General features: G+C 43.2%; 1 protein-coding gene across 1 annotated transcript; it reads right to left on the minus strand.

Annotated features, from left to right (window-relative positions):
* Positions 1-1,207: 1,207 nt before the first annotated feature.
* STMND1 (stathmin domain containing 1) lies at positions 1,208-27,232 on the minus strand. Its single transcript, XM_039248575.1, has 6 exons — positions 26,800-27,232; positions 26,478-26,581; positions 15,753-15,933; positions 10,736-10,887; positions 2,786-2,917; positions 1,208-1,896 (listed from the first exon to the last, which is right to left on the minus strand). Exons 1-6 carry the CDS (start codon positions 27,230-27,232, stop codon positions 1,609-1,611), a joined length of 1,290 nt encoding a protein of 429 aa, XP_039104506.1. The 3' UTR covers positions 1,208-1,608.
* Between the last annotated feature and the right edge of the window lie 210 nt (positions 27,233-27,442).

The raw sequence follows: 27,442 nt of genomic DNA on the forward strand, positions 1-27,442 counted from the left end.
CCGACTCACCCACTAACAAAATATGTACACAGCACTTATGTGCCATTCACTTCCTGAGGTACAGAAAAATGCAACTGTGAACAAGACACTCATCTCCTGCCTTGTTAAAACCGAAATGTCTAGTGGTAGAGCTGAAAGCACATCAGGCAATTCCAAGTGAATGGCAAGTGCAAAGATGAATGGGTCAGGGTGCCAAAAGTCAAGTGTAGCAGAGCGGCACCAACCCACACCAGGAGCTTTGGACTAAGTGGTCTGAGTGGAGACATGAACGACAAGAAGGCATCAGTCAGCCCCAGCTGCGAGAGGGAGAGAGAGGAAGGCGGGAGCTGCATGTGCAAAGACCCTGAGGCAGAGGGGAAGGAGTGTGTTGGGTTTGAGGAACTCAAGTTCAGTGTAAGTGAATTGTGAGAGCAGAGATCCTTACTGTTGCAGAAAGGGGTCTGAACTTTGCTTTGACAACGAAAGGAGGCCAGGAAAGTGTTTTAACTGGAGGAATGTGGTATAGGGATCAAAGAAACTTTTGTAGTGATCCAGTTGAATGATAGGTGGGGTGGAATGAGGGGAAATGTGTGAAAATGGATGGGGCATCTTCAGGATGTAGACTTATCAGAGGCGCTCGGCTGGTTCAGTTTTTTAAGAGCCCAAATCTTGATTTCAGCTCAGGTCATGATCTCATGGTTCATAGGATTGGGCCCTGTGTGGGGCTCTGTGCTGACAAGCCTGCCTAGGATTCTCTCTCTCCCTCTCTCTCTGTTCTTCCCCTGCTTGCATGAGTGTGCTCTCTCTCAAAATAAATAAATAAACTAAAAAAAAAAAAAGAATGTAGACTCATCAGATCTCATAGGTGATTGGGTGTGAATGGTAAAACAGAGGAAAGAAGCAAGTATAATCCCACTAAGATAAGAGCCAGCAAACCCAGCCTGGAGTGTCCACAGGGAAGCTGGGCACTGGCATTAGGGTCTCCTGTCAGTGTACCCCCTCCCGGACATCCCTCCACTCCTGGACCCTAGTGAAGTCTGTCTTTTTTCATACTTCATTCTCACAACTGGATACTGCTTCCTTAAGATATATGGATGAAACTGTAATTCAAACAGCTTCAAGATATCGCTTCCATCCTTCACAGCACAGAGAATGAAAACAAACATGGAAACATACAGATAAGAAGCACAGAGATCATTCAAACATGTAATACAAAGCCATGCAATCTGTCTGAAGGGGCCCTCAGAGGGTGGGTATAGCCAAGGGGCAGGAGCATAAAAGAAGGGTTTCATCTGGCACAAACACATGAACGTAAGCTGGAAGGTACTCATAAAGACATCCTCACAGCGTCTGAAGCCACGCTGGAGGAGAATGCCAACTTTACAATATGGAAGCTGGTCAGATATTCCTGGGTTTTTTCCCTTTGGTAAAGCTAGGTTCCCTTTGGTACCTAGCATAGATATTTACTTGACTCAGTCATGTTCAGCCTGTACAGCTTATACAATCACTCCTAAATCCATGGCAGAGCCCAGCGGGGTGAGATCAGGCCTCCAGAAAAACGTGCAACAGACTAAGATTGTCACAAGCAGGGAGAATGGATGGCTTCTCATGAAATCCACATAAGACGGCTTATTCAAATACATCATCTGCTTGGTTGTAAGACATGTCTGACTCCACCATCCCAAATCCTTCATAAGTGAAGTTTCTATTACTCGATGTTGGGTGGCTCTTCTCCTGTTTCAAAGCCTTTCCTCCCTCCTGGTCAGACGGCTCAAACTCAAACACAGCAGAACTCACAGCGTGAAGGCCTTTGGCAAAAGGGACCTTACCCCCATCTGGCTCAGTTGTGTCTGAAGGACTGGCAGGGGATAAGAGTCGACCACTCCGTAGCCTTTTTCTTATTTCTTCTTCTTTAGTCTGAAAGGCGGTATTAAAGAATGAAAATGAGCCCTAATAACTTCTTCGAGTTCTCATTAATATGCCTGAAATTAACCTATATCGCTTTTCCATCTCATTATCCAGTCACTTAACAAACATGTGTTGAGGAACTACATAAAACCTTGGTTTGCAGCCATAATTTGTTCCGGGAACACGCTTGTAATCCAAAGAACTCCTCTATCAAAGCAAATTTCAGAACCATTGGTTCAGTTGCAATCATGTGATATTCAGTGTCAGGTATGGCTCATATTGCAAGACATGGCTCTTTTATCAAGTTAAAATTTACTAGAAATGTTTGCTCATCTTGCGGAATGCTCACAGAACAAGTTACTCACAATCCAAGGTTTTACTGCGCTATTAAAGGCACACACACGCTCCCTACCCTAATGGAGCTTAATGGGGAGCCCCTGTTCCCCGAGATGCCAAGTAGAGGGATGGAGACAAAGGCTGTCAGACCACAGCTGTGAAGGCTGTTTCACGGAAGGATGGACGACGGAGGGTAATGGCGCCCAGGGCAGGTATTGGTCTAATGGTCTGGACGGCCTCCTTTCAGCCTTCGTCACACGCCTCCTCTCCTCCCCGCCCACCCCAGATGAAGCTTTCCTAATTCCAGATGAAGAAAGCTCCATGCTTCATTCTGAAAACTGAATATTGCTTCCTTAGATTATATGGATGAGCCCATACTTCAGGCAGCTACAAGATGTTGCCTCCCTCCTTCATCACAGAAAGAGAATTAAAGTAAAATTAAACATCCTGCAGAGGAAGCGTACACTAAGACACTTAATCTGAATCTTAAAGTGGTAGATAGGAAAGGCCTACGCGGGCTCATTTCAGCAAGTAGCACACACTCACGCAGGAGCTCAGGTACCTTCCTGCGCCGCTCCACCGCCCACATCTTCTCTTCTACATCGTTCATTGTGAAAGCCTTTGCTTCCTTTTTGATCTTCAGTTTTTTCAGCCTGGCTGGAGGCTTTCTCAGTGGCATCTCTGTCGTGTTTACCTGGAGGAAGGAAAGGGAGGAAACAGAAGATTTGTTCGCTGGTGGAGGAGGGAGACAGGAGAGGTAGAATGAACACAGTGTAGAACGTCGATCCTAAAAATCCAAATAGATATTATGGCAGATTTAAAAGTCACAGTGTGAACGCTGCTCACCACAGAACTCATTCCTAAAAAAGAAGAAAAAAAGGTCTATTGGATGCCTAGGAAAAAAAAAAAAAGACAGGCTCTTCCTGAAACACACTGAAATAATCCAACAATGGTCTGGAGTGGGTAAAAAGGCTCAAAATGAAACCATTCTGGGGAATGAACACAAGATGGAAAAAGGTGGCAGACGAGTGATGAATGAATGCCTAGCTCAAGGTAAAAAGTGAAACCCGACAATTTTGTAATACGCCACAGCTACAAACGCTGTGATCGAGGTCAGTTTTGAGCACTTTGGGTCTCGTGCAGGAGAAAATTATTACTGAGCAGCAACCTTGGGCTGGGCTTTGCCGTCAGGACTTTGTGAATGTTTTCAGGATGGGAGGAAAAATTCCCAACTGTTCCACGTGACTGACTACCCTTTCCATGGTTCAAAGCAGCGATAATGACTTTCTGATGACAATTTCTTGTTACAAAAAAGTAAAATTGTTGTCAAGGCTTTATAAAGAAAGCTTTAATGCACGTGTTTTTTCTTTTTTAAAGTTAGCTTTTTATAACCTACATAAGTTATGAAAGAGTAACGTGTACATAAATAATTCCCTAGTCTTCTGCTGAACCACCTGACCCCCAGTCCTGCTTATCAGCATGAACTATGCTGAAAAATTTGGTATGTGTGCCTCCAGGCATACTCTGTGCACATATATTTATAGACTTATGTATGTGCAGTACATCTGTAACGTTAAACCAAACATAAATGAAATTATACCCTCTACGGGCTGCACAATTTGCCTTCTCTACTTAATTTGCTATGGACATCTTTCTCGGTCAGTACGTATAGATTTATGACAACCGGGGAAGATCTCCATGAACTCTGGGCTTCATTATAAACTAAACTTAATGTTGTAGGTAATTTCTCTAATGACTTTTAAAGACAAAGGAGCCATTGATATCCACTGTAATATTTAAAAGAGTCTACAAGGCTGCTGGTACTGAGAAAATACATCAGAGAGGCAGTCTAGCACAGTCTAGACTAGCAGAAAAAGATGCCTGGTCAAGACACGGACAGACCTAGGTTTGAGTCCTGGTTTGGCCACAGTGTGCCTTTGAGTGAGTTCTTAAGCTCTGTGAGCTTGCCTCTGTCGCTTAAAAGATGGGTTTAATGGTACTTATTTCTCAGGATTTTCTTTTAAAAACTTTTTATAAATGTTTTATTTATTTCTGAGAGAGAGAGGAAGACAGCATGATCAGGGGAGGGTCAGAGAGAGAGGGAGACACAGAATCTGAAGTAGGCTCCAGGCTCTGAGCTGGCTGTCAGCACAGAGCCCAACACGAGGCTCGAACCCATGAACCATGAGGTCATGACCTGAGCTGAAGTCGGGCGCTTAACAGACTGAACCACCCAGGCGCCCCAAGGATTTTCTTTTTTTTTAAGAAAGTGTAGAGTAATCACACAGGAAATGGTAATTACATTTCATTCAGTGAAAGCAGCGACTGTTTTAATGAAGTTTTTAATTTTAATTGCAGTACAGTTAACATATAGTGTAATATTAGTTTCAGGTGTACCATATAGTGATTCAACCGTTCCATACATCACCTGGCGTTCATCACAAGTGCACACCTCTTCTTTATCCATTCATTCATCAGTGGACATTTGGGTTGCTTCCATAGTTTGGCTATTGTAGATAATGCTGCTATGAACATCAGGGTTCATGGATCTCTTTGAATTAGTGTTTTAGTATTCTTGAGTGAATACTTAGTAGTGTGATTACTGGATCAGAGGGTAGTTCTATTTTTAACTTTGGGAGGAATCTCCATAGTGTTTTCCCCAGTGGCTGTACCCATTTGCATTCCCACTGACAGTGTGCGAGGGTTCCTTCTTCTCCATGTTCTCACCAATACTTGTGGTTTCTTGTGTTTTTGATTTTAGTCATTCTGACCGGTGTGAGGTGATAGCTCATTGTGGTTTTGATCTGTATTTCCTTGATGATCAGTTATGTTGAGCATCTTTTCATGTGTCTCTTGGCCATCTGGATGTCTTTTTTGGAGAAATATCTGTTCATGTCTTCAAGCAGTGACTTATTTCTTTACTTTTCTTTTTAATGTTTATTCATTTTTGAGAGAGAGAGAGAGAGAGACAGAGCACAGGCAAGGGAGGGGCAGGGAGAGAGAGAGAGGGAGACACAGAATCCAAAACAGGTTCCAGGCTCTGAGCTGTCAGCACAGAGCCTGACACAGGGCTCAAACTCATGAACTGTGAGATCATGACCTGAGCCAAAGTCGGACACTTAACCGACTGAGCCACCCAAATATCCCCAAGCAGTGACTTTTTTTCAACGACAGCACACAGAATCATCACTAAGATACAATATTTGTCCTGAAGGGCAGGAATGGGAATCTGAATCACAGGGGCCAGCAGGCGACCCGGGCTGTAATCTGGGTCGGCCTCTAATACCCATGGCGTCCCCTGAGACAAGGCACCCCTACTCTTTGGACTCTGTTTTCTCACATGTAAAAATAGTGAGGGGGCTGAGGACCGCTAACGTTCCTTCCAGCTTTAAGAACCATGTTTCTCAGAAAACTGTTTAGAGGGAAACATTTGTTGAAGTTTTGGCTCAGTTACAGCCATCAGACAGTTTGGTGTGGTGAGAAGTTTTTCACTACATGAAGACCGTGGAATGTCTGTCAAAGCAAGTTCCCCTTCCCCCATCACTGTATTATTTTTATGACAATTGGCTCTTAGGCTCCCTGCTGGCAAAGCCATTTGCTGCAAAGAGGGACGTACTTGCTGTAGTGGCTCAACTAAAGATACTGTGAAATTAGTATGAAAACAGTTCTTTAGGGAAGTTCGCTCACAGAAGGCTAAAAGAACATGAAATGGTAATCCCAGATTTAATGAAGAAAGGCTCCTTGAGGCTTGACACAGGGGTCTGAATCTTACCTAAAGGAGTACGCGAGTAGCTCAGAGACTTGGGATTTCTGGTCTGGGTGGACTCTTCCTGTAGCTTTATCTCAAAGTGATGCCTAGGAAATCAAGTACTTCCTCCCGCTTCTGGAAGTTAATCCTACCTGGGCAACCCTCATCCTTTCCCGAGTTTGACATTTGAAGTAAAGGCCTTGGAAGACCTGAGGGAAAATACCTGTATTCTTTCCCACTGGATTTTATGAAGTCAGGATTGGCCAACTGTTGGCACTTAAAAATAACATGATGCTTAGAGAGGGTGCTCCCCATAAAAACTCTAAACCTGTAGATGTTACTAGTTCAATTATGTTCTTAAAGGGTACCATCAGAAGACTGTCAAGCCTAAAGATGCTGTGATAAAGTCTGGATCTTGTTTCTAGCCAACCTGGCTTGTATATATTACAAACCTGTGACCACTGTGTAGTCCTCGGAGCTTCCCTAATTAACTGTTGATCCACAGATAAGCCTACGGTGGCTATGTTCCCTCCCCAAAGTCTTGTGCTTAGAATGGGTCAAAGCTTCCAGAAGACCTGTCATTCCTGTTCTGGCCTTGTGAGACCTCCCAGGCAAGGTGACAGCATTGGCTGACATTAGTCTTACCCAGTCTACTTCCTCCTCCTTAAAACACTCCCTGAGAGGTTCAACAAATAATGGTAGGGACTCTGATGCAAGGTGAATGAACTCCCTGACTGCACTGAGCGTTACCAAGGGCAGAAGTTGCCCAGAGCAGGGCATAAACTTTGGCTGGAGACAGCATGAGTCAACAGAGAAATCAGTCTTGTGTATGGAGACCCGGGACATGTAGGAGGCAGGGGAAAATGAGTCTGGGATAAAAAACACCTCAAGTGGGTAATACCAACGTGGATAAATGAGAGCCAATTACACCTCTTGCAGAGATATCTACCAGTGGTGACACGCAGTTACGTGTGTATATAAAGTCCATACACATTTATAATACAGCCACTTAGTCTCTTTACAATATTTTAAAATACCCTGAAAAATTAATTTAGTCTGATATTTAGCTTAGTAGTCTATCATGATATATTATAATTCATTATATCAATATAATTCTTTCTGAGTGAGGGTAAATTCTGTTTAGTATGACTCCGCTTGAAAGCGTGTTACCCCGGGAGCACTATGAAACTTCTGTAGTACTTGCCAACAAGCAAATGATAACAGTTAAGAAAAACGATGAATGGGGGCCTGTGGACAGATACTGCCCTGGACCTCCAGGGAGAGACTGGCCCACAGGGGAGTCTCTCCATTCAGCAGATGAATGGAGGGCCTATCATATTTTTCAGTCTACATGAGAACTGTGTTAAAGAAGGAGACAGATATGGGGCATCTAGGCAGCTCTGTCGGTTAATTGTCTGACTTTTGCTCAGGTCGTGATCTCACCGTTTGAGTCCCACATCGGGCTTAGCGCTGACAGGGCAGAGCTGCTTTGGATTCTCTCTCCTTGCCCCTCCCCTACTCTCTCTCTCTCAAAATAAATAAACTTAAAAGAAAGAAAAAGAAGAAGGGGACAGATCTGTCTGACATTCCCTTGCATTTATACTAACAGTCTATGTCAGAAGTTTTGTCCTTATTCTCACATTTATTGTTCTATTTTTTCCCCTCATAATATTTGCTTTAAAAGATTTTGCGGGACCAATGAAGAAACCATGTTACATGCCTTTGTCACATTGTAGTAACTGCTGACATTACTAATATCCCTTTTGGTTTGCTTTTTTAGCCAATTTATCATCTGCTGTTTTTTTTCTAACAAATATTATTAAATGTTGGAGAGTGAAAAGTATTAACTCTCTAATAATATTTTCATTCGTAGTATGTTCCCCTTTCAGTATTCACTACTCATCTTTTTACAGTGACTCATAACTTTTCCCAAAATATGGAGACACCTGGTGTCTGATATATGTATGATCTTAGCTATACCTGCACTGTAAGAGACTGCACCTGTGACGCTAAGCAATTATCCCTCTCCCTCATTTCCATACATTCCTGGGGATACGCTTTGTCCTGTGCCTGGAAATATGTTACGCTTTCAGGAATCTTTTAGAATTCTCTTTCACAATGGGGGGTTTTGATATCAAAAGCTTTTACCCTTTCCAGCTTTATAATGAATTTGGGGGCCTTGTGTATGTTGGTAGAAACTTCAGGGCACTAGAATCACGGGGAGCTTTCAAAAGCACTACAGCCAGAGCCCACCTCCGGTCACTGGTCCTGGGGGTGCCCAGGCACTGGGATTTTCTTTTTTTTTACTGTATTTTCTTAATGTTTATTTTTGAGAGAGGGAGAAAGATAGTGCTCAAGCGAGGGAGGGGCAGAGAGAGAGGGAGACCAGAATCTGAAGCAGGCTCCAGGCTCCGAGCTGTCAGCACAGAGCCCAATGCGGGGTTCGAACCCATGAACCACAAGATCATTACCTGAGCCAAGGTCGGACGCTCAACCGACTGAGCCACCCAGGTGCCCTGAGAATCCCAAGCAGGCTCCACACTCTCAGGACAGAGGCCGATGTGGGGCTCGAACTCACAAACTGTGAGATCTTGACCTGAGCTGAAACCAAGATTCGGACACTTAACCAACCCAGGCGCCCCTGGGACTTCTGAAAGCTTGCTAGGTGATCTGAATGTGCAGCCAGGTTAAGGACCACTGCTCTAGACAATAAAACGTACAGCTGTGTGTTACTGCTCTGGCCTTTTGCAAGTCTAGATTATGCTGGGACATCGTGGCCCAATTCCAAAGCAAAAAGCAAAAGCAAAGAGCTGTGTTTTTCTTACCTATCTCTGTGGTCCTCCTTTTGAGGATGTGGACATCCTTTTGAGAATGGTCCAGCTAGGCACCTGACAACCATTCCATTTCTATAGAATACCAACACACTCTTCATCTTCCGCTCACGTAATGCTGCTATTGAAAGTCAAGCCTGTAGTTTTCATTTTTTAAGTAGATGTATTTCTTCACGATGTTATGTTAATTAACCTTGATGTGCCCTTGTAAGGTCTCAGTCTGGACTCCTTCATCTCTGGTATCTGCCTTACTGGAAAATATTTTAATGCTCTTCCCATTGCTGTTAGCATCCATGTTCTATAGCATTTCCCTAAAGAAGGCATCGCTTAGCTACTGAAAGTATCCACAATTTATCCTCCTCCAGATTGTTCTCTTGTCTTTTTTCTTTTGACACACCTTCCTTTTTTCTGACCCCCAGAGATTCCCCTAGAGCTGGAAAAGAATCTCTCCCCTCCTTTTCCATGTTCAAAACACATCTAGTACTTTCAAGTAAGCTACTGTACTCTAAAGTGCCTCGCGTCTCACAGATGTAAACTGTCATTATATTGGCGTTATCTTTTCCACTATATAATCTATTTTTACCTTCCCCTGCCCCCTACATCCGCTGATTATTCGCAGCCTGATAACATCATTCATGAGGTTAGCGATTTCCTCTTTTCCCCAAATACCTTCTGCGGGATGCATTTTCCTTCTTCAAAAGAAAATGCCACTTTGGTTTTTATTCATGAGTCTTCAGCAATTTCTACATGCAGAGAAGGAAATTACCTTTGTTCAAATACTTAAGTGACTTGGTCCAGGTGGCAACCTTGATTTAAATAATGTGCCTATTTATTCCCAATTGATTGTTTTCCCTACAAGGCAGGGATGGGCGACCGTCGAGGAGCCTTTGATGTTATTTCTGGTCCTGATTTCCATCCTTTCTGTGTCCTCCTCATCTTTCTCACTCATCTCTCCTTAGGCTTCTTTCCTCTGTTTATTCTTCTTTCCACCTTCTTTAGACAGTGGGGTTGCCTGGGAGCTTTGTTAAACGAACACAGGAGAAAACAGAACAAAACAGCAACGACGCCACCAGCCATCGACTTTACAGGTTTAGACAGAACTTATTAAAAACATTAAGGACTCAAGATTTCAGCCACAACCAGTTAAAATCAGAGTAAAAATTCTGCTCACACTAGGGAAACACAACAACTGATTAGTCAAGATGAATCAACAAAGAAAAATAAGAGTATAGATTTTTACAACTGGATTCATTTCCTCCTGTTTGACTTTAGGGTCAATTCATAAATGTGTACATATAGATGTATATATACATGTGTAAGCATATCTGTTTTAGCTTTAACATTTAGGCCTATTTTTGAATTAGATAAATCAGAGTTCATTTTTATACTCACAATACCAAGTACACAGGCCATACTTAATAAAAATTCTTCGAAGAATGAAGGCCTTATTCAATGGGGCTTACTATCTCTCAATTTCAGTAAAACCCAAGATATGTTTTACTGGATTCATTTATCATCAGTGATTAGGGCAATTCCCGGGTGCCTGGCTGGCTCAGTGTGTAGAGCATGCGGCTCTCACTCTTGAGTTGTGGGTTTGAGCCCCATGTTGGGCATAGAGATAGATTAAATAAATAAATTTAGTATTTATTATTTAAAAATTTTTAAACTTTTCTATGAATTTATTTTTTAGTTTTTTAAATTTACATCCAAGTTAGTTAGCAAGTAAATAAACTTTAAAAAAAATGATTAGGGCAATTCCTGAGTCTGTGGAGAAGGATGACATGGAGACGGGTGACAGAATTGATGGGAGAAGAACCCGGTGTAGACAAATGCTATAATCTGCACTGTGACTTCGGAAATCGTAACTTGCGATCAATCATATTCTATTGCTATTATAAACTATAGGCTAATGTTCAATTAGGGAATTACTTGCCATGACGTCATACGATTCTCCGTGTCTAAATACTTTGCTGTGGCTTTGTATTATTCCTTGAACAATTAATTCCTCCAGAATGTCTGATGACTTTTGTCGCTCTCGGGTCTCGGGGGGTTGGGGGTTATGGATTAATCCACTGGTCACTAGGGCTTCCAAAGGAAAAGAAAGAAGAAATAGGAATTTAAGCATTAACATTTTATCAATTGGATGCTAAATGGATGCCTTATAAATTATGCCACTTCATTAAATCTTGTCTCAACACTCTTACCTACATATCTGTTTCCGTTATAAATCTTTGAATCCTTTGAAGTTCAAATTCTTCCTGTTCTTTCAGACGATGCGCATCACCAGAATATACTGTTTACTTAGCAGGCCCCATACTAACATAACAAAAGTCTCTCATGTGCTGCTATGTACTACTTTTTTTGTTGTAACAACACTTACACACTGGGGTAGGGCTGCATGGGTTCTCTACACTAATTACTGAGCTAAAACACAGCTAGGAAGGAGATATTCTTTTGGGGACTCTTGTGAGTTGCAGTTTGGTTTCTATGCTCTGTATACAAAGGGTAAACAGTGGGATGTTGCCAAGAGACTTCGAGTTCCGCAACCTCAAGGTTTACATTAGTTTACAATGACACCATCTGCTAAATTTATGTAAGTAAAAGTAATACCTTTTTGAAAAGAGTCTTTGAACCAAATCAGAATTGAAGTCAAGCGATGTCAGCTACATTTTTATTAATGATTCTAAAAATGGCACCGAAAGGGTTTCTCAGGAGGCTTTATAAACTGCACTAATGAGAGAGATCCCAGCCTCCCATTACAAATCGTCCAGGTCTCCAAATAGGCAGGCATCTGTTTTTACAGACTCCCATCATAAAATAAAGGTGCAATGTGTCTTCAGAAATGAGCTATTTCCTACTTTGTAATCATCAGGAAGTCCTCATAATAACCACATTCATTTCACCTAGTGGACACAGTCTTTTTAGAAAAATGTCTAACCTCACTGGCTGACAAAGACAGTTTTCATGAATCTGCAGTGGGAAGAGAGAAAAAATGCACACATACACACGAGCCTGATGTCTCTTACTTCAGAATATCTGCCTTCTTGTTACAAGAGACTTCTCTAATTGACCCCTGCAGGTAACCGCAACAAATTGCCTATAATCTCATTTCTTGTCCAGTGCCGTGTCTTCCTTCTACCTTCCATGTGTTTGAAACAGACTCGATTCCTACTTTAAAGAGCTGTATACAGATTTTGGTACAGAGTGGTAAAGCATGTCTTTCAAGTAGGTTAACTAGAAGCTAGAAACAATAGAGAAAAATTCAATAAAAGAGCTAGAGGTAAGCCCTCTTCAAATAATTAGATGGATTTTGTTGTTGTTGTTGTTGTTGTTGTTGTTGTTTAGAAGGTGAGCTTAGCTGGAAGGGTCAAAATAATAACAATGACTATTTGCTGAGCATTTATGTGCCTGGCACCATATTGGGTACTTTATATACTTTATAATACTGTGAATCCTGTGAGAGAGGTACTGTTATTCCTATTATATAAACAAACTATATGAGAAAGGTGTTAAATTAACTTGCTTAAGTGACATGGGTAGGAAGAGAATCAACTAGGATTTGAATTCAAGAATATCTGATTTCCACATCTGTGCTCTCCGCCACCTCCCTGCACTCCTTACTGAAGGTCATGGAAAGAGGTCCACTGCATGATCCATTATTTTTCTGAGTCCACCAAACTATTTCGTTTGACATTGACAGTGGCTAACCTACAAAGAGACCCCTGAGCTATGTTGGTCACTGCGACTAATTCTCATGATTTCTTGGGATGCTAAAGACGATTGGGGAAATGTTTGAACATGACATTATGCTTTTTTCTGATTATGAAAGTGATACATGGTTATCATAGTAAGCTTGGAAAATATAGAAAAGAATACAAAAGAAAAGAAAACTGCCCATCCTCTTACCATTCAGAGATCACCACTGTTAATATATCAAATTTTACTTTTACAAACCAGACGTCATACTGAACATACAGTTATGTTTCCTATGCAGTTAACATCACACTAGCATTTTCTCATGAGATCAGAAATTCTTCACTAGCATAAGTGTCAAGAGTGATGTAAGAAAGTGTATGTGAATTCATCTTTAACTGTAGTGTAGGAAAAAGCTTTCTAACTATGACTCAAAATCCAGATTCAAGAAAAGAAAAGATTGATAAATTTAACTACATTAAAAAAATGTTTGCACGACCAAAAAAAAAAAAAAAATAAAGGTCAAATATAGATACCACGTACCTCCTGATTTGATGTACAAACAGGGTACAATATCATTTTTGGTATTTTTGCTAAAAATGCATAACCTCAAGCTAATCATGGGGAGTTATCAAACACAAATTGAGGAACTTTCTACAAAATAGAGAGCTTATATCTCCAAATAGATCAATCCGATAAAAGACGAAGAAAAGTTGAGGGACTGGCTCTAGATTAAAGGAGCAAAACACCACATGACATCTAAATTAAACATGTGATTCCCGATTAGATCTTGAACCAGACATTTATTTGTAAAGGACATCTGTGAGACGATTGATAAAATTTGAATATGCAGATGAGATGATGTACTGCATAAGGGGCAATTTGCTGATTGTGATCCCTGTACCGTGATTATGCAAAGAATATCCTTGTTTTAGGAAACACATACTGTACTTAGGAGTAAAGTGTCATTATGTCTGCGATTTGCTCTCAGAAACAATTTAGGGGTGTGTGTGTGTGTGTGTCTGAGAGAGAGAGGGACAGAGGGAGAGAGGGGGACCATGATACATGAAATTGTACCACATACAAATGTGATATAATGTTTGCATCTGGCAAATCTGGGGGAAAGACTATAGGCATTCTTTGTCTTTGCAACTTTACTTAAATCTGAAACTATTCAAAATAAGTGTTTTTTTAAGAAGGAAGTACTTGAGAAGTGTTAGTGTGAAACCTGAAATTTTAAACAAATACGTCTGTGGCTGGCAGAGCATGGATGCAGAAAGGACACAGAGGAGAAACCGAGCAGAGAACGACTCTTAGGCTTAGCGCGCTGGTTCTATTTCATTCTGTGGGAAGGTATCTTCTGGAAACGAATCTACACCACATAGTGCTTTGGGGTGCTTTGGTAGCTCCCTCCCTCCCCAGGCTGGTGTCTGTCAGCTCTACCCCACTGGCTGGGCTGATGGAGGGGACACCCAGGTCCCCTCCCACCTGACAATCTGCAGTCTGTTAGTTCCGTGGACATTGAGCACTCACGGCGCTCCCATCCATAAAATTATCAGAGAGAAAAATATATAGGTGCTGGCCCACCACACAGAGAGAGGAGAGGGCCCCCACTCTGTCCCCTGCCTCCTACCTCGTTCTCTGAGGTCATGAACGCCTCACATCGGAACTACAAGATGAAGGGTAAGAGGAAATCTATCATGATTAGCATGTACCATCCAAGTCCAAAGAAAAGAATCTCATTTATTAACCCATCTATTTTCCAGTTCTAATCTGAACCTAGGGAAGAAATAATAACGGTGAGGAATGACACGCAGGCCTCCCCCTCAAATAAGACAGAACACTTCTCCTCGAGTCCTGTGGAGTTCAATTTGTTTCAGAGGCTGATGAAATGTCAATGGGAGAGTTTAAATCAATACCAGGGGGGTAACTCAAGGAAGGCAAACACAACCGCAGGAAAAATCAAAATAGTTGCTAAGGAGCACACCAGGGCATAATTACTTCTCTCATGTTTTTGAAAGATGACTGTTTTGTATTTTCGCTGATACTTTGGATGGGAGACACAAGGGAAACAGTCTGATGTAGGTTTTATTTAGTCTTTCAAATGTAAAACTTTCTCTTGGAGGCGCGCCTGGGTGGCTTAGTCGGTTAAGCGTCCGACTTTCGCTTAGGTCATGATCTCGCAGTTTGTGGGTTCGAGCCCCGCGTTGGGCTCTGCGCTGACAGCTCAGAGCCTGGAGCCTGTTTCAGTCTGTGACTCCCTCTCTCTCTGACCCTCCCCTGCTCACGCTGTCTCTCTCTCCTAGAAATAAATAAAACATTAAAAAAAAAAAAACAACTTTCTCTTGGAAAGATGTTAACACAGTGGAAGTTTTCAGGAATTCAGCCAAAGCCTGTGTGACTCCTATTCCCAAGGCCTGTTCCTAACCAGTAAGGGCTCTCGGGTAGAAAACAAAAAAGGTAAAGAAAAGATAAAAAGAAAAAAACAAGATAGTTTTAATTACTTGATCTACAAGAAGATTAGTGGTTAGCATTATTTACCCACATAATGAAGGCCTCAGGCTACATCCTAATGTCTCAGAAATCGGGATTTTGCTCTTCGGAGCACTGCCTGGCCCACAGAACTGTGATAAAGGGGTTGCTAACATACATTATACTTTGTGTGTGTGTGTGTGTGTGTGTGTGTGTATAAACATGTATATGTTTTTTTTTTTTTTATAATGGAAGCACCCCCGCATCCTCAATGGAAGGATGTCCATCTTTTTTTTTTTTTAATTTTTTAAAAAATTTATTTCTGAGAGAGAGAGACAGCGTGAGCAGTGGAGGGTCAGAGAGAGAGGGAGAAACAGAATCCGAAACAGGCTCCAGGCTCTGAGCTAGCTTGTCAGCACAGAGCCTGACATGGGGCTCGAACCCACGAACCGTGAGATCATGACCTGGGCCGAATTCGGACGCTCAACTGACTGAGCCACCCAGGCGCCCCTACGTATATGTTTTGAAAAAATATTTATTTTGAGAAAGAGCACGTGTGGGGGAGGGGCAGAGAGAGAGAGAGAGGAGACAGAATCCCAAGCAGGCTCCACGCTGTCGGTACAGAGCCCAATGTGGGGCTTGATTTCATTAACCATGAGATCATGACCTGAGCCAAAATCAAGAGTCAGATGCTTACTGACTGAGTGACCCAGGAGCCTCTACATTTCACGATATATTTAGAGAGACAGTATTTTGTGGAGATTAGTATAAATGGGGGCTGTTACCTGAATTTATTCTTCTGTTTCTTTCACTAAGAGATGGGGGACTTTCTGCTATGGCTCCAGGTAAACTTCCCAACTGAGCCTGTTTTCCCAGGCCCTCGGGGCTGCTCACAGTGTCCTTGGGCAATTCAGCTTCAGTCTGGGGCCTGCAGTTCTCTCCGGAATGAGTCGCACCAACATCAGCCTGTGACAAGGGAACAGCTCCATGAGAGTCAAGATTTTGTAGAAAATAGTTTCTTTTTTTAATTTTTTATTTTTTAAAATGTTTTATTTATTTCTGAGAGAGAGACAGCATGAGCAGGGGAGGGTTAGAGAGAGAGGGAGACACAGAATCTGAAACAGGCTCCAGGCTCTGAGCTAGCTATCAGCACAGAGCCTGACATGGGGCTTGAACCCATGAACCATGAGATCATGACCTGAGCCAAAACCAAGAGTCAGTCGCTTAACCAACTGAGCCAGCCAGTCTCCCCTAAAAAAGTTTTTTTTTTTAAATGCACTGTCTTTATTGCTTATGCTGATTAAAGAAGTAATAAAGACTCATTGCAGAAATAAATAATATAAAAGGAAATTGTTGATGATCAGGTCTATGTGTCAACTAAGCTAGTCTATGGTATTGTTATCCAATCAAACATGAATCTAGGCATTGCCATGAAGGTATTTGGTAGATGTGGTTAATGTATACAATCTGTTGACTTTATTTATTTTTTTAAATGTTTTATTTATTTCTAGGAGAGAGAGAGAGAGAGCGTGAGCAGGGGAGGGTCAGAGAGAGAGGGAGTCGTAGACTGAAACAGGCTCCAGGCTCTGAGCTGGCAGTCAGCACAGAGCCCGATGCGGGGCTCGAACCCACGAACCGCGAGTACATGACCTAAGGGAAAGTCGGACACTTAACCGACTAAGCCACCCAGGCGCCCCACAATCTGTTGACTTTAAATAAAAGAGATTATCTTTGATAATCTGGCTGGGCCTCATCCAATCAGTTGAAGGCCTTAAGAATAGAATTGAGGTTTCCCTGAGGAAGAAGTTCTTACTGTGGACTGCACTTTCAGCTCCAGTATGGACCTGACCACCTGACCATCTGTGTTATCATGTGAATTGCGGACTTGGATAGCCAGTCCCCATAACTGCATAAGCCAATTCCTTGCAATACATCTATCTATCTATCTATCTATCTATCTATCTATCTATCTATCTATCTCTCTCTCTATCTATCTATCTATCCATCTGTCTATCCATCCACCCACCCACCCATCCATCCATCCATCCATCCATCCATCCATCCATCCATCCAACCATCCAGTCATCCATTATACTGGTTTGTTCTTTTGGTAGAACACTGAATGATACAGAAACACAGTAAAAATAAGTACCATTCCCTAGACAAAAGCATGGTTAACATCTTCGTATATAACTTCTCAGACGTTTTGCTCAAAGAAATACAATCTTTAAAAACAAACTGGAATTGTCTAATTAGCACATGAAAAGATGCTTAATATCATTAGTCATTAAGGAGATGCAAATCAAAACAAGAATGAGATACTACCTCACATTCACCAGCATGACTACAATGAAAAGTACACATAATAACTGTGAGTGGGGATGTGGAGAAATCGGAGCCCTCGTACAGTGCTGTGGGAATGTAAAACGGTGCAGCCACTTTGGAAAACAGTTTCGGAATTTCTCAAAAAGTCAAACAGTTAGCATATGACCCCAAAATTCCACTTCTAGGAACCCAAGCAAAATGAAAATGTACGTCCACACAAAAATCTGCACACATATGTTCAAAATTAACATTCAACATATCTAAATAAAATGTGGTCTATCCAGACCAAGGAATTTTATATGACAATAAAAAGAAAGAAAGGACTAATGTGCACTGCTCAGAGATGACATTTGACAACATTCTGCTGAGTCAAAGCAGCCAGACACAAAGATTGTTCCACTTACCAAACATTCAGAATAGGCAAATTAATAGGAACGCACTGTAGATTTAGTGGTTGCTTAGGAAGTAGAGGTTGGCCGCTAATGGGTAGTGGTTTCTTTTGTGGGCGGGATAAAAATGTTTTATTAGATTAGATTGTGGTGACAACAGTGAATTGTATCATATGTGGATTATATTTTAATAAAGCTATATATGAATAATATACATCAGGTTATATATTAAATGGGATTGTATTATATTTCTGTAACTTAATTTTTCCATTAAGGATATATTAGACATTTGCTTACATCAATATATATAGGCCTACTTCCTTCTAGTTAATGGTGGGGAGTAGTCATTTATTTGATAAATGTAGTGTAGTCTATTATGTAACATACCACAATTTATTCAACCGATTCCTACTGATGGCCATCTAGGTTGTTTCTATATATGCTTCTATATGTGTTTCTATATGTGTCTGCAATATAATGAACTGTGCTGGCATAATATTTGAGCATATATATTGGTGTGAATTCAACCAATCATCCTATGAGAATAATTCCCCACATCTAAAGATGTACACATTTTATATTAATATGTGTTTCTAGAGGGTCCTCCATAAATTCTGCACTGGCTTACAATCCCACCTTTCCTTGTTAAGAATGTCTATTTTTCCACACCACAGTTCCATTGATTATAAATAGGTTAACACACTGTAAAAAGGGTCCATATGTCATTTAGTAAGCCACTGACTCCAAAATGCTGCCCAGGTCAAAATTTTCATAGTCCCACAGCAAAAGAAGAAAAGACAAATGTAATGAATTTTCCAAAAAGCTAGATTTTTTAAAAAAATGTTTATTTTTGAGAGAAAGAGACAGACAGACAGAGCACAAGCAGGGAAAGGGCAGAGAGAGAGGGAGACACAGAATCCCAAGCAGGCTCCAGGCTCTGGGCTGTCAGCACAGAGCCTGACGCGGGGCTCCAACTCACAAGCTGTGAGATCATGACCTGAGCCAAAGTCAGACACCCAACCGACTAAGCTACCCAGGTACCCCCCAAAAAGCTAAATTAATTCAATTTAAAGAACTGGCATTTATTTGAGAGGCAGCGTGTTCTAAATATTGGTATGTTCAGGAACACTTTTCTCTAATCCCCACTAACTCCCCTGCCCCTTTTCTCCTAGTGCTGACCTTTCCTTCCTTGTTTGGTTTGATCAGACAACCTTTTCTCCATCAGACACACCAGAGGAAGCCTCCTCAGTGTTCCCAGAAGACCTATAACATAAGTATCTTCTACAGAGTATTGCCTTCTGGCTATTCTTCTCATGTCTATTGATTTCATGTTGGTCCAAGGGATGCTCTTCTTTTCCCCCAGAACTCTACCTCCAAGGCCCTATGGTTTCCAGTAATGCCCTGGTACGCTGGTACCAGGCTATATCTTCTTTGGGCAGCAGAAGGTGTTAAAGAAGAGAAGATGCTTGAATTGGGTCTTGAGGAATGAGTTGCCGGTGGGCAAGGACAAAAGATCATTATAGACAGAGAGGTGAAGCACACACGAAGATGGGTATGAAACAGTATTGTGACTGTATGAACTTGAACTATTCCAGTGGAGCAGAAACAGATGGAGGTAGAACAGGGTAGGTGCTGAGGTGGGAAAAGGAAGTCTTTTGTGACGAGTGAAGGAGTTTGATTTTATTTTGAATGCAACGGGAATCCTTTGTAGGGTTTTTGTGCATGGGAGCAAAATAAAATGATCAGGCGTGTGTTTTTAGAAAGATCACTGGGGTCAGTTCAAACAAGGGTCTGAAGGAAGCAAGGAAGGGACGGAGAAGGTCAGTTACGATGATTTCAATTGTCCAGGTGAGCTCTGACTGAACATGACCTAGGATGGTGGCAGTGAAACTGGGGGAAAGAGATGGAAGAAACATTAGAAAGGAAGGCAACAGACCTCCCAGATCTTCCATTTAAAGGAGGGACAAATGGGACATCAGCACGAAACCCCTGGTATTCTCACAATAAAAACTATACAGATTGTTTAAATACCCAAACACGTTTGTTCACTTCCTGAAAGCTCTCCAAAGGGTCTTGAAATCCCTCAGATCTGAGTAGAAACCATAGTAGCCAGGTCATGGCAGCTCCAACACCCATCCTCGGGGTCCCGTCATTCACTTCGGGTTTCTCGAATGTTCGCAGGGAGACTCACATAGCTCCTTACCACCATGTTTACATAACATGCTGGTGGCGGCTAAATCAACATCAGTTCATTGTGTTGAGGGTTAATTAGTTCTGTGCTTCAGGACTACACGGGAAAGTATGAAAACCCAACCAACTGAACATATAAGTCAGCCAACAAAAAGTCAACAGATCTGAAATATAAATGGCAGACGGAGAGAGCATGAGAGCCACTATGTGCTCGTTCTTTCTCTCTCCATTTGTCTTTCTTCATAGACACAGTTACTGTCGCGTAGTTCCTGTAAGCCGACCCAGGAAAAGTCTGTATATATATTTTGTGCTATTATTTTATTCTATAATAATAATTATATTATATCAGACAGGGTGTCTCTCTCTCACGTGCACACACACACATTTACACATACATATATCACAAATATATAAAAATATATATTGTTACATATAACATAGGGAAAGGAGATTCTGATGATTTTGCAGGTGCTCAGCGTTTATGCTGAAGGTAAAGAGCAAATCATGGGGCACCTGGGTGGCTTAGCTGGTTAAGCGTCTGACTTTGGCTCAGCTCATGATCTTGCGGTTTATGAATCTAAACCCCACATTGGGCTCACTGCTGTCAGAGCAGAGCCAGCTTCAGATCCTCTGTCCCCGCTCTCTCTCTGCCCCTCCACCACTCACACTCTCTCTTTTTCTCAAAAATAAACATTTATTTTTAAAGAGCAAAGCTCGCGTTAGGTATTCTTGACCTTCTTTCCAAATAAAGTATTAAAAACCAATGTCTGCAATGGCCATGAGATAGGCAATTTCACGAGTTCATTCTGTTTTGCAGATGCTTCTTTTTTGAACCTAGCAGGGCAGTGAGTTACATACAGGGACACATTTTGCCATCTAACATTTCCCATCAGAGACCCTGAAAAATTTAACAACAACAAACCAAAAAAATGTCCATATTGCAGCTGAAAGCATACTTGAATATTCTCAATTTATTTTTTTCTAGGAGAGAGAGAGAGACAGCGTGAGCAGGGGAGGGTCAGAGAGAGAGGGAGTCACAGACTGAAACAGGCTCCAGGCTCTGAGCTGGCAGTCAGCACAGAGCCCAACGCGGGGCTTGAACCCACGAACCGCGAGATCATGACCAAAGCGAAAGTCGGATGCTTAAGCGACTAAGCCACCCAGGTGCCCCGAATATTCTCAATTTAAAAGGTGGCTTTTCACAAAGACATTCTGTCATCTACAAGTCAGAAAAATATATTTATTTATTTGTTTTTTAGCTTTTTATTTATTTTTGAGACAGAGAGAGAAAGCATATGCTGGTGGGGAAGGGGCAGACAGAGAGGGAGCCGGAGGACCCAAAGCAGGCTCTTCTCTGACGGCAGGGAGCCAATGTGGGGCTCGAACTCATGAGCCCTGAGATCATGATCTGAGCCAAAGTCAGATGCTCAACCGACTGAGCCACTCAATCCCCCTGTAAGTCAGAATATATTTAAATTCCATAACCCTGAGTGACCCCCATTGGTTTCATAAAAGTGAGGAATCCAGGCCTTAGTAACACTCTCAACCCATTTCTGCTTGCTTAGATCCAGTTGCCTTCAAGCTCTGTTAGTGACCAAAGCTTAAATGGTAGCAGATGAAACACAATCTTTCGGCATAAAATAACATATATCAGCCTTCAGTTTCCAGAGCAGAAATTTAAGGTTTTTTTTCTCTTTGAAAAACTAAGCATGTCTTTCAAATATCTTATCTATGTGCAACACATTCTGGAAATTTTAACCCAATTTCATAATCTAGACTTGAGAAGAGACACAGTTCAAAGGCCAGAGATATTGATGAATTAATTATATCTATGCCTCTCGGGGATATAGCAAAAACAGTTTTCTTGTTCTTTCTATGCATGCAGGGTTTACATTTTCACATCAATGAGAAGTCTATGTGCTGTGGAGGGGATGGGGAGGAGGGTGGAGGTTTGACTTTTTTCCTTAAAATGAAGTTGTGGCAGAAATACAGATTTGAGGTGTGCTCTGGTGGCTCAGTCAGTTAAGCTGCCAACCTTGGCTCAGGTCATGATCTCATGGTTCTGTGAGTCTGAGCCCCATGTCAGACTCCGTGCTGACAGCTCAGAGCCTGGAGCCTGCTTCGGATTCTGTGTATCCCTCTCTCTCTGTCTCTTCCCCTCCTTGTGCTCTCTCTCTCTCTCTTAAACATAAATAAACATTAAAGAAAAAGTACCCAGATTCGATATGTTTCTATATTTTGTATCAATGTTATTTTATACTTCATTGTCTTGAGGATACAATCTTATCAGTTTTCGACAGAATTGAAACGCTGTGAATTCTTTTTTTTTTTTTAATATTTTTATTTATTTCTAGGAGAGAGAGAGAGAGACAACGCGAGCAGGGGAGGGTCAGAGAGAGAGGGAGTCACAGACTGAAACAGGCTCCAGGCTCTGAGCTGGCAGTCAGCACAGAGCCCGACGCGGGGCTCGAACCCACGAACCGCGAGATCATGACCTAAGCGAAAGTCGGACGCTTAACCGACTAAGCCACCCAGGCGCCCCGAAACGCTGTGAATTCTAAGCTAACAGCTCTGCATGGGAATCATCAGCATTTCAAAAAAGGTATTACTTTTAATTACACACAGGGCTGTTTTTTGTTCGTGTTTTGTTTATTTGTTTTGGGTCTGGAAGTATTATAGGTTCTGTTCTAAAGCTTTTGGGAAACACATTATTGGCAGACGTATTTTATAAATATATTTATCTGCAGAAATACAGGAAAAAATGCATTCTTCAACATCTGATTTTCTAGTTTATGTCTAACGAATCATAACAAATAGCAACCCTCTAAAAACACTCAGAAATATCCTCTCTTAAAAATTTGGACTTGAAGAAGTCATTTAGTCCCTTTTACTGTTGATAAACCAGAATTTTCTTGTCAAAGGTTAGGGAAAACTGTGAAGGGTCCTTAGAGATTGTCTATTCCAATCTAGTCTGTTCCCTTTCATAATAAGACAGAGGCTCAGAGTTCCTCACACAGAACATTTTTCTGACTGAGAAAAGTTCCCCATGCTTTTCTATTTTTTCAAAAAAAATTTTTTAACATTTATTCATTTTTGAGAGACATAGAGCACAAGCGGGGGAGAGGCAGAGAGAGAGAGGGAGACACAGCATCCAAAGCAGGCTCCAGGCTCTGAGCCATCAGCACAGAGCCCAACGCGGGGCTCGAACTCAGGAGCAGTGAGATCATGACCTGAGCCGAAGTCAGATGCTTAACCCACTGAGCCACCCATGCTTTTCTTATTATGCATTATTTTACTACTATGTCTTCTTGCCATGTTAGAATAAGGTACAAGTGAAGACAAAGTCAGCAGGCAAGTCTCGAGAAGTTTGATTCGGAATATTTTAAAAGTTGTGCCGCTAAGAAACATAAATATTTCATGAAAGCAAATAAGTTCATCTCATTTTAAAGAGCCCAGTGAACTCGTAAATTTTCAGCCTGTGCATTTAGGAAGTTAGCAAAAGTAGCACTGTTCTGATAGCTAGAGAGTGTCGGATTCAGAATTACACCTTGGCTGGATCAGATTCTCAAAGTCTAATGCTTGGGGTGAGGAAGGAGCTATGCATGAACTGACTCTGAGTCTATTTTCAGGCTATTTATTTTTATAATTTTTTTTACGTTTTTTAAAAAATGTTTTATTTATTTCTAGGGGAGAGAGAGAGAGAGAGACAGCGTGAGCAGGGGAGGGTCAGAGAGAGAGGGATCCGCAGACTGAAACAGGCTCCAGGCTCTGAGCTGGCAGTCAGCACAGAGCCCGACGCGGGGCCCAAACCCACGAACCGCGAGATCATGACCCAAGCGAAAGTCGGACGCTCAACCGACTAAGCCACCCAGGCGCCCCTTAAGTTTTATTTTTTAAGTTTATTTCTGAGAAAGAGAGAGAGAGAGAGAGAGAGAATCCCAAGCAGACTCTGTACTGTTAGCCCTGATGTGGGGCTTGGGCTGAGATCATGACCTGAGTTCAAGTCAAGAGTCAGATGCTTAACTGACTGAGCCACCGAGGCGCCTCTATTTTCAGGTGATTTTAATATTGAATTTTCTCCTTGCGGACTGTCATTGGTCTAGTTATGCAACTAGGAGACAAGAAAACACCAAGGAATCAGAGGGAGCGGAAGGGACACGGAGTCCCTCAAGGAATGTTCATTCGTGCCTGGTCTGTGTCAGGCACTGTAGAAAGCAGTGGGGATTGCAAAGACCACGAGCAGTTCCTGTCCTCAAGAAGGTAAGAACAACTCTGGATGGGAGACAAACACAAAAACAAATGAATACAATAAGATGTTTTGAAATAAGGTAGGAGAAGGTATAAGGTCTGCCAGTGTGGTGGCCTAGCGGCGATGGGGAGTGGGGTCAGGAGAGTGGTCTTGAGTTGTCTTGAAAGATGGGTACGTATCTGCATGCGGCCCAGCACGGAGGAGGGGGGTCTGAAGGGAAAAGAGCAGGTGTAAAAGCATGGAGATCGAAACAGAATGGATTTGGGGAGCCATGAGTAGGGAAGTTTGACCAGAAATGAACATGGGAGGAGATGAAGGTGGAGAATTTGCCAGAAGGCAGCTCGAAGATGGCTGGTAAGATGTGCTATGGAGTCAGGACTTTATCTTACATAAATCACTGTAATAACAACAATTGTACTAACTCATATGAAGCACTTACTCTGTGCCAGGCATTGATACGATCATTTTACATGAATCGAATTCATTTAATCTTTGTGACGACTCTATAACGTAACTATTATTATTATTTTACCCTCATTTTACAGACAAGGAAATCAAAGCACAGAGATGTTAAATAACTTGACAGAAGTCACACAGCTAACAAACAGAGAACCCAGAAATCATAACCGAGGGAGTCACGTTCTTTAACCCCTGGTTTGCGTGCCTACCTAATGATCTGGGAACTGTTTTTTCAGCAGAGGATGACATAATCAGATTTTACTGCAGAAGGATGGCGCAGGAGGGGCACTAGCGTGGGAGCATGGGTGGGGGTGGGCAGCGGAGGAGGGATCCAGGGAGACCAGTTATGAGACCTGACAAACCCCCCCAGGAGAGAGGCAATGACTTTCACACCCAGGGAATTCAGGAAGAAACCCAGAAACCCTCCCAAACCCAAGGAAGCTTGGCTTCTAGGGACCCAGCGTATCTGACACTCAGCGAGGATTGCACTTCATTGCTTTCTCCTGCTCTGCGCAACAATCATTTTCAGTAAGAACCTTGAAATGAAACAAATGATAATGGCCGGATAAGAAGCACAAATAGTGAAAGTGCCCTTCTATGGAAGTCTTACGTGTAATCATCCTGGTAAAGTAAATAAAAAAGATTTTCAGTGCCAGCACAATGGATTAATATTTTAAATCATATTCATATAGTTTTTGGAGAAAGGGAGAAAAATGCATTCCTACATATTAATCCAGACCAGTAGAAATGAGTAATTAAGATGGCGCAATGGTTTCCAGCTGTTTAAAGGAGAACGAGCTTTCAACATATGTTTTGTTTGCAAGAAGGGAGTACCACAGGGGTGGCATTTGGGCTCAGCGCTGAAGGACAAGTAGGGATGCATCAGGACACCTGGGAATGGGGCCTGGGGAGGACATTCCGGGAGGAGGGAATGGCATGGGGAACAGCATGGACGGTGCTGACGACTGGTGGAACTGAGCACTGTGGCTTCTTGGTCTGGCAGACCCGAGAGTGCACTAGTGCGCGGGGCTGGACAGAATGACATTTGAAAGCCTGGTGGCACCACGTGGAGAGGGTTTTGGATGCTCCAGGGAAATTTTTCTTAGAGAGAGAGGGGGCAGTGTGGGAGGCAGATGACGTAGGGTGCTCATGGGGGATGCAGGAAGTCCCAGTAAGAGGGAAATGTGCCCTAAACTCAGACAGAGGCGGCTGGAACAGAAAGCAGAAAACAGGGCACCTGGGTGGCTCAGCTGGTTAAGCGTTCAACTCTTGGCTTCCGCTCAAGTCTCGATCTCGCGGTTCATGAGTGTGAGCCCCACATCAGACTCTGCACTGGTGGCGCCGAGCCTGCTTGGGATTCTCTCTCTCCCTCTTTCTATCCCTCCCTTGCTTGTGCTTTCTTCCTCAAAATAAGTAAATAAACTTAAAAAAAAAAAAAGAAAAAGAAAATAGAATATAGAAAAGAGTGTCTAGATAGGTAGGCACCTGGGCACAGGCTTCCACAAAGCCACCAGGTCCTAAGCCTGAGTTTCAGCCTTTCCTAGCTTCCGGTTTGCATTTTGATGCACTCCAAGAGCCCAGAAGGTGTTTCACACACACACACACACACACACGCATGCACACGCACTTGCACACATGGTAGGTGCCCTCAATGGCACCAAACGGCACCTTGCACATCGTTTGCTGAAAGAATGCTGTGCTCTTGAGACAGTAGCTTCAAAAATGCCCATTAGAAAGGGCGACCTTAAAATCCTGGTTTTCGGCCAACTAACTGTATGGGCTTAAATCAGACGAGGCAAATTTATTAACAGTGTTCCTTGTCACTCTTAAAGTACCCTGCTTTTGATGATCACTTATATGGTATTACTATCTTTGGGTGACCCCTCTCCAAGGTATACCGGTGCCTTCCCAGTCCCATTTACGGAATACTGATGGTGGTGGGCGTAGGAAGAATCCCGGACCTCGTTTCTGCCTGGACCACCCCAGCGCTCCATGCCCCTCCCTGGGAACAAATGCGAGAGAGCGGAAAGAGTAAGGGAAGGAGACTCTTTGACAATGAGATTCTGGCTCCAGCTCTGCCCCCAAACAAGCTGTGCAGCCTCGGGCAAGGACATCCCCGTCTCTGGGCCCTAGGGTCCTCAGGTGGGAAGCAGGAGGGCTCAGCCAGATGCAAGGTCTCTACCGCGTCTTTGAACTCTAAGTAATTCTCAAAGGGCCCACTTGCCGGAAGCCGTAGCAGAAGGCACGTCCCGGGTCTCCCCTGAGCATCACCGCCGCCCGCAGTGGGGACACACGGCTCTACCCGGTAGTGCCCCGGGGTGGGACCCCCTTCGAAGGTTCTTGAACCACAAAAAGCCCTCAACGCTAGTCCTGCAGCAGCGGAGTCCTGGCTACGACAGCAGTTCAACAACGGCCCGTGCAGCTGCCCGCCCCGCGCGCCCCTGCCCGCCCGCCGGCAGGGCTGGGGGCCCCGCGGACCCAGCTCCCGCCCGCCCCCGTCGCCACGCCCCACCCCTGCCCCCCGAGCGTGGCAGAAGGCTTTGTGCCTGCGGGTCGGCTTCGTTTGTTTTACCTTAACTCCCTCCTCCCAGCCCTTCCTGGGCTCGGGGACTCGCGTCCGGTCGTCGGCAGCCTGCGAGGGGCCGCAGCCCATGCCGCGCGCCGCGCGCTCCACTCCCGGCCGGGCCTCCAGGGGGCGCTCCCCGCCGCGCCCCTGCGCCCCCGCGCCCTGCGCCTTGACCTTGCCCCCTGCGCCCGCGCCCCTGCGGCCTGCGGCCTGCGCCCCGCGCCCCTGCGCCCCGCTCCCTGCGCTGCGCCCCGGTCCCCCGCCCCTGCGCCCCCGCGCCCTGCGCCTTGACCTTGC

The sequence above is a fragment of the Hyaena hyaena genome, unplaced genomic scaffold, assembly GCF_003009895.1.
Source record: "Hyaena hyaena isolate Hyena2069 unplaced genomic scaffold, ASM300989v1 scaffold_313, whole genome shotgun sequence".
Lineage (NCBI taxonomy): Eukaryota > Metazoa > Chordata > Mammalia > Carnivora > Hyaenidae > Hyaena > Hyaena hyaena.

Coding starts and splice junctions, on each gene's coding strand:
- STMND1 (XM_039248575.1), bottom strand. CDS start 27,232: ATGGGCTGCGGCCCCTCGCAGGCTGCCGACGACCGGACGCGAGTCCCC. Junction 15,934..26,477: donor ATGGGACTGGGAAGGCACCG/GTATACCTTGGA, acceptor CCCTTGTCACAG/GCTGATGTTGGTGCGACTCA. Junction 10,888..15,752: donor AAACAGAAGAATAAATTCAG/GTAACAGCCCCC, acceptor TTCCTTTGGAAG/CCCTAGTGACCAGTGGATTA.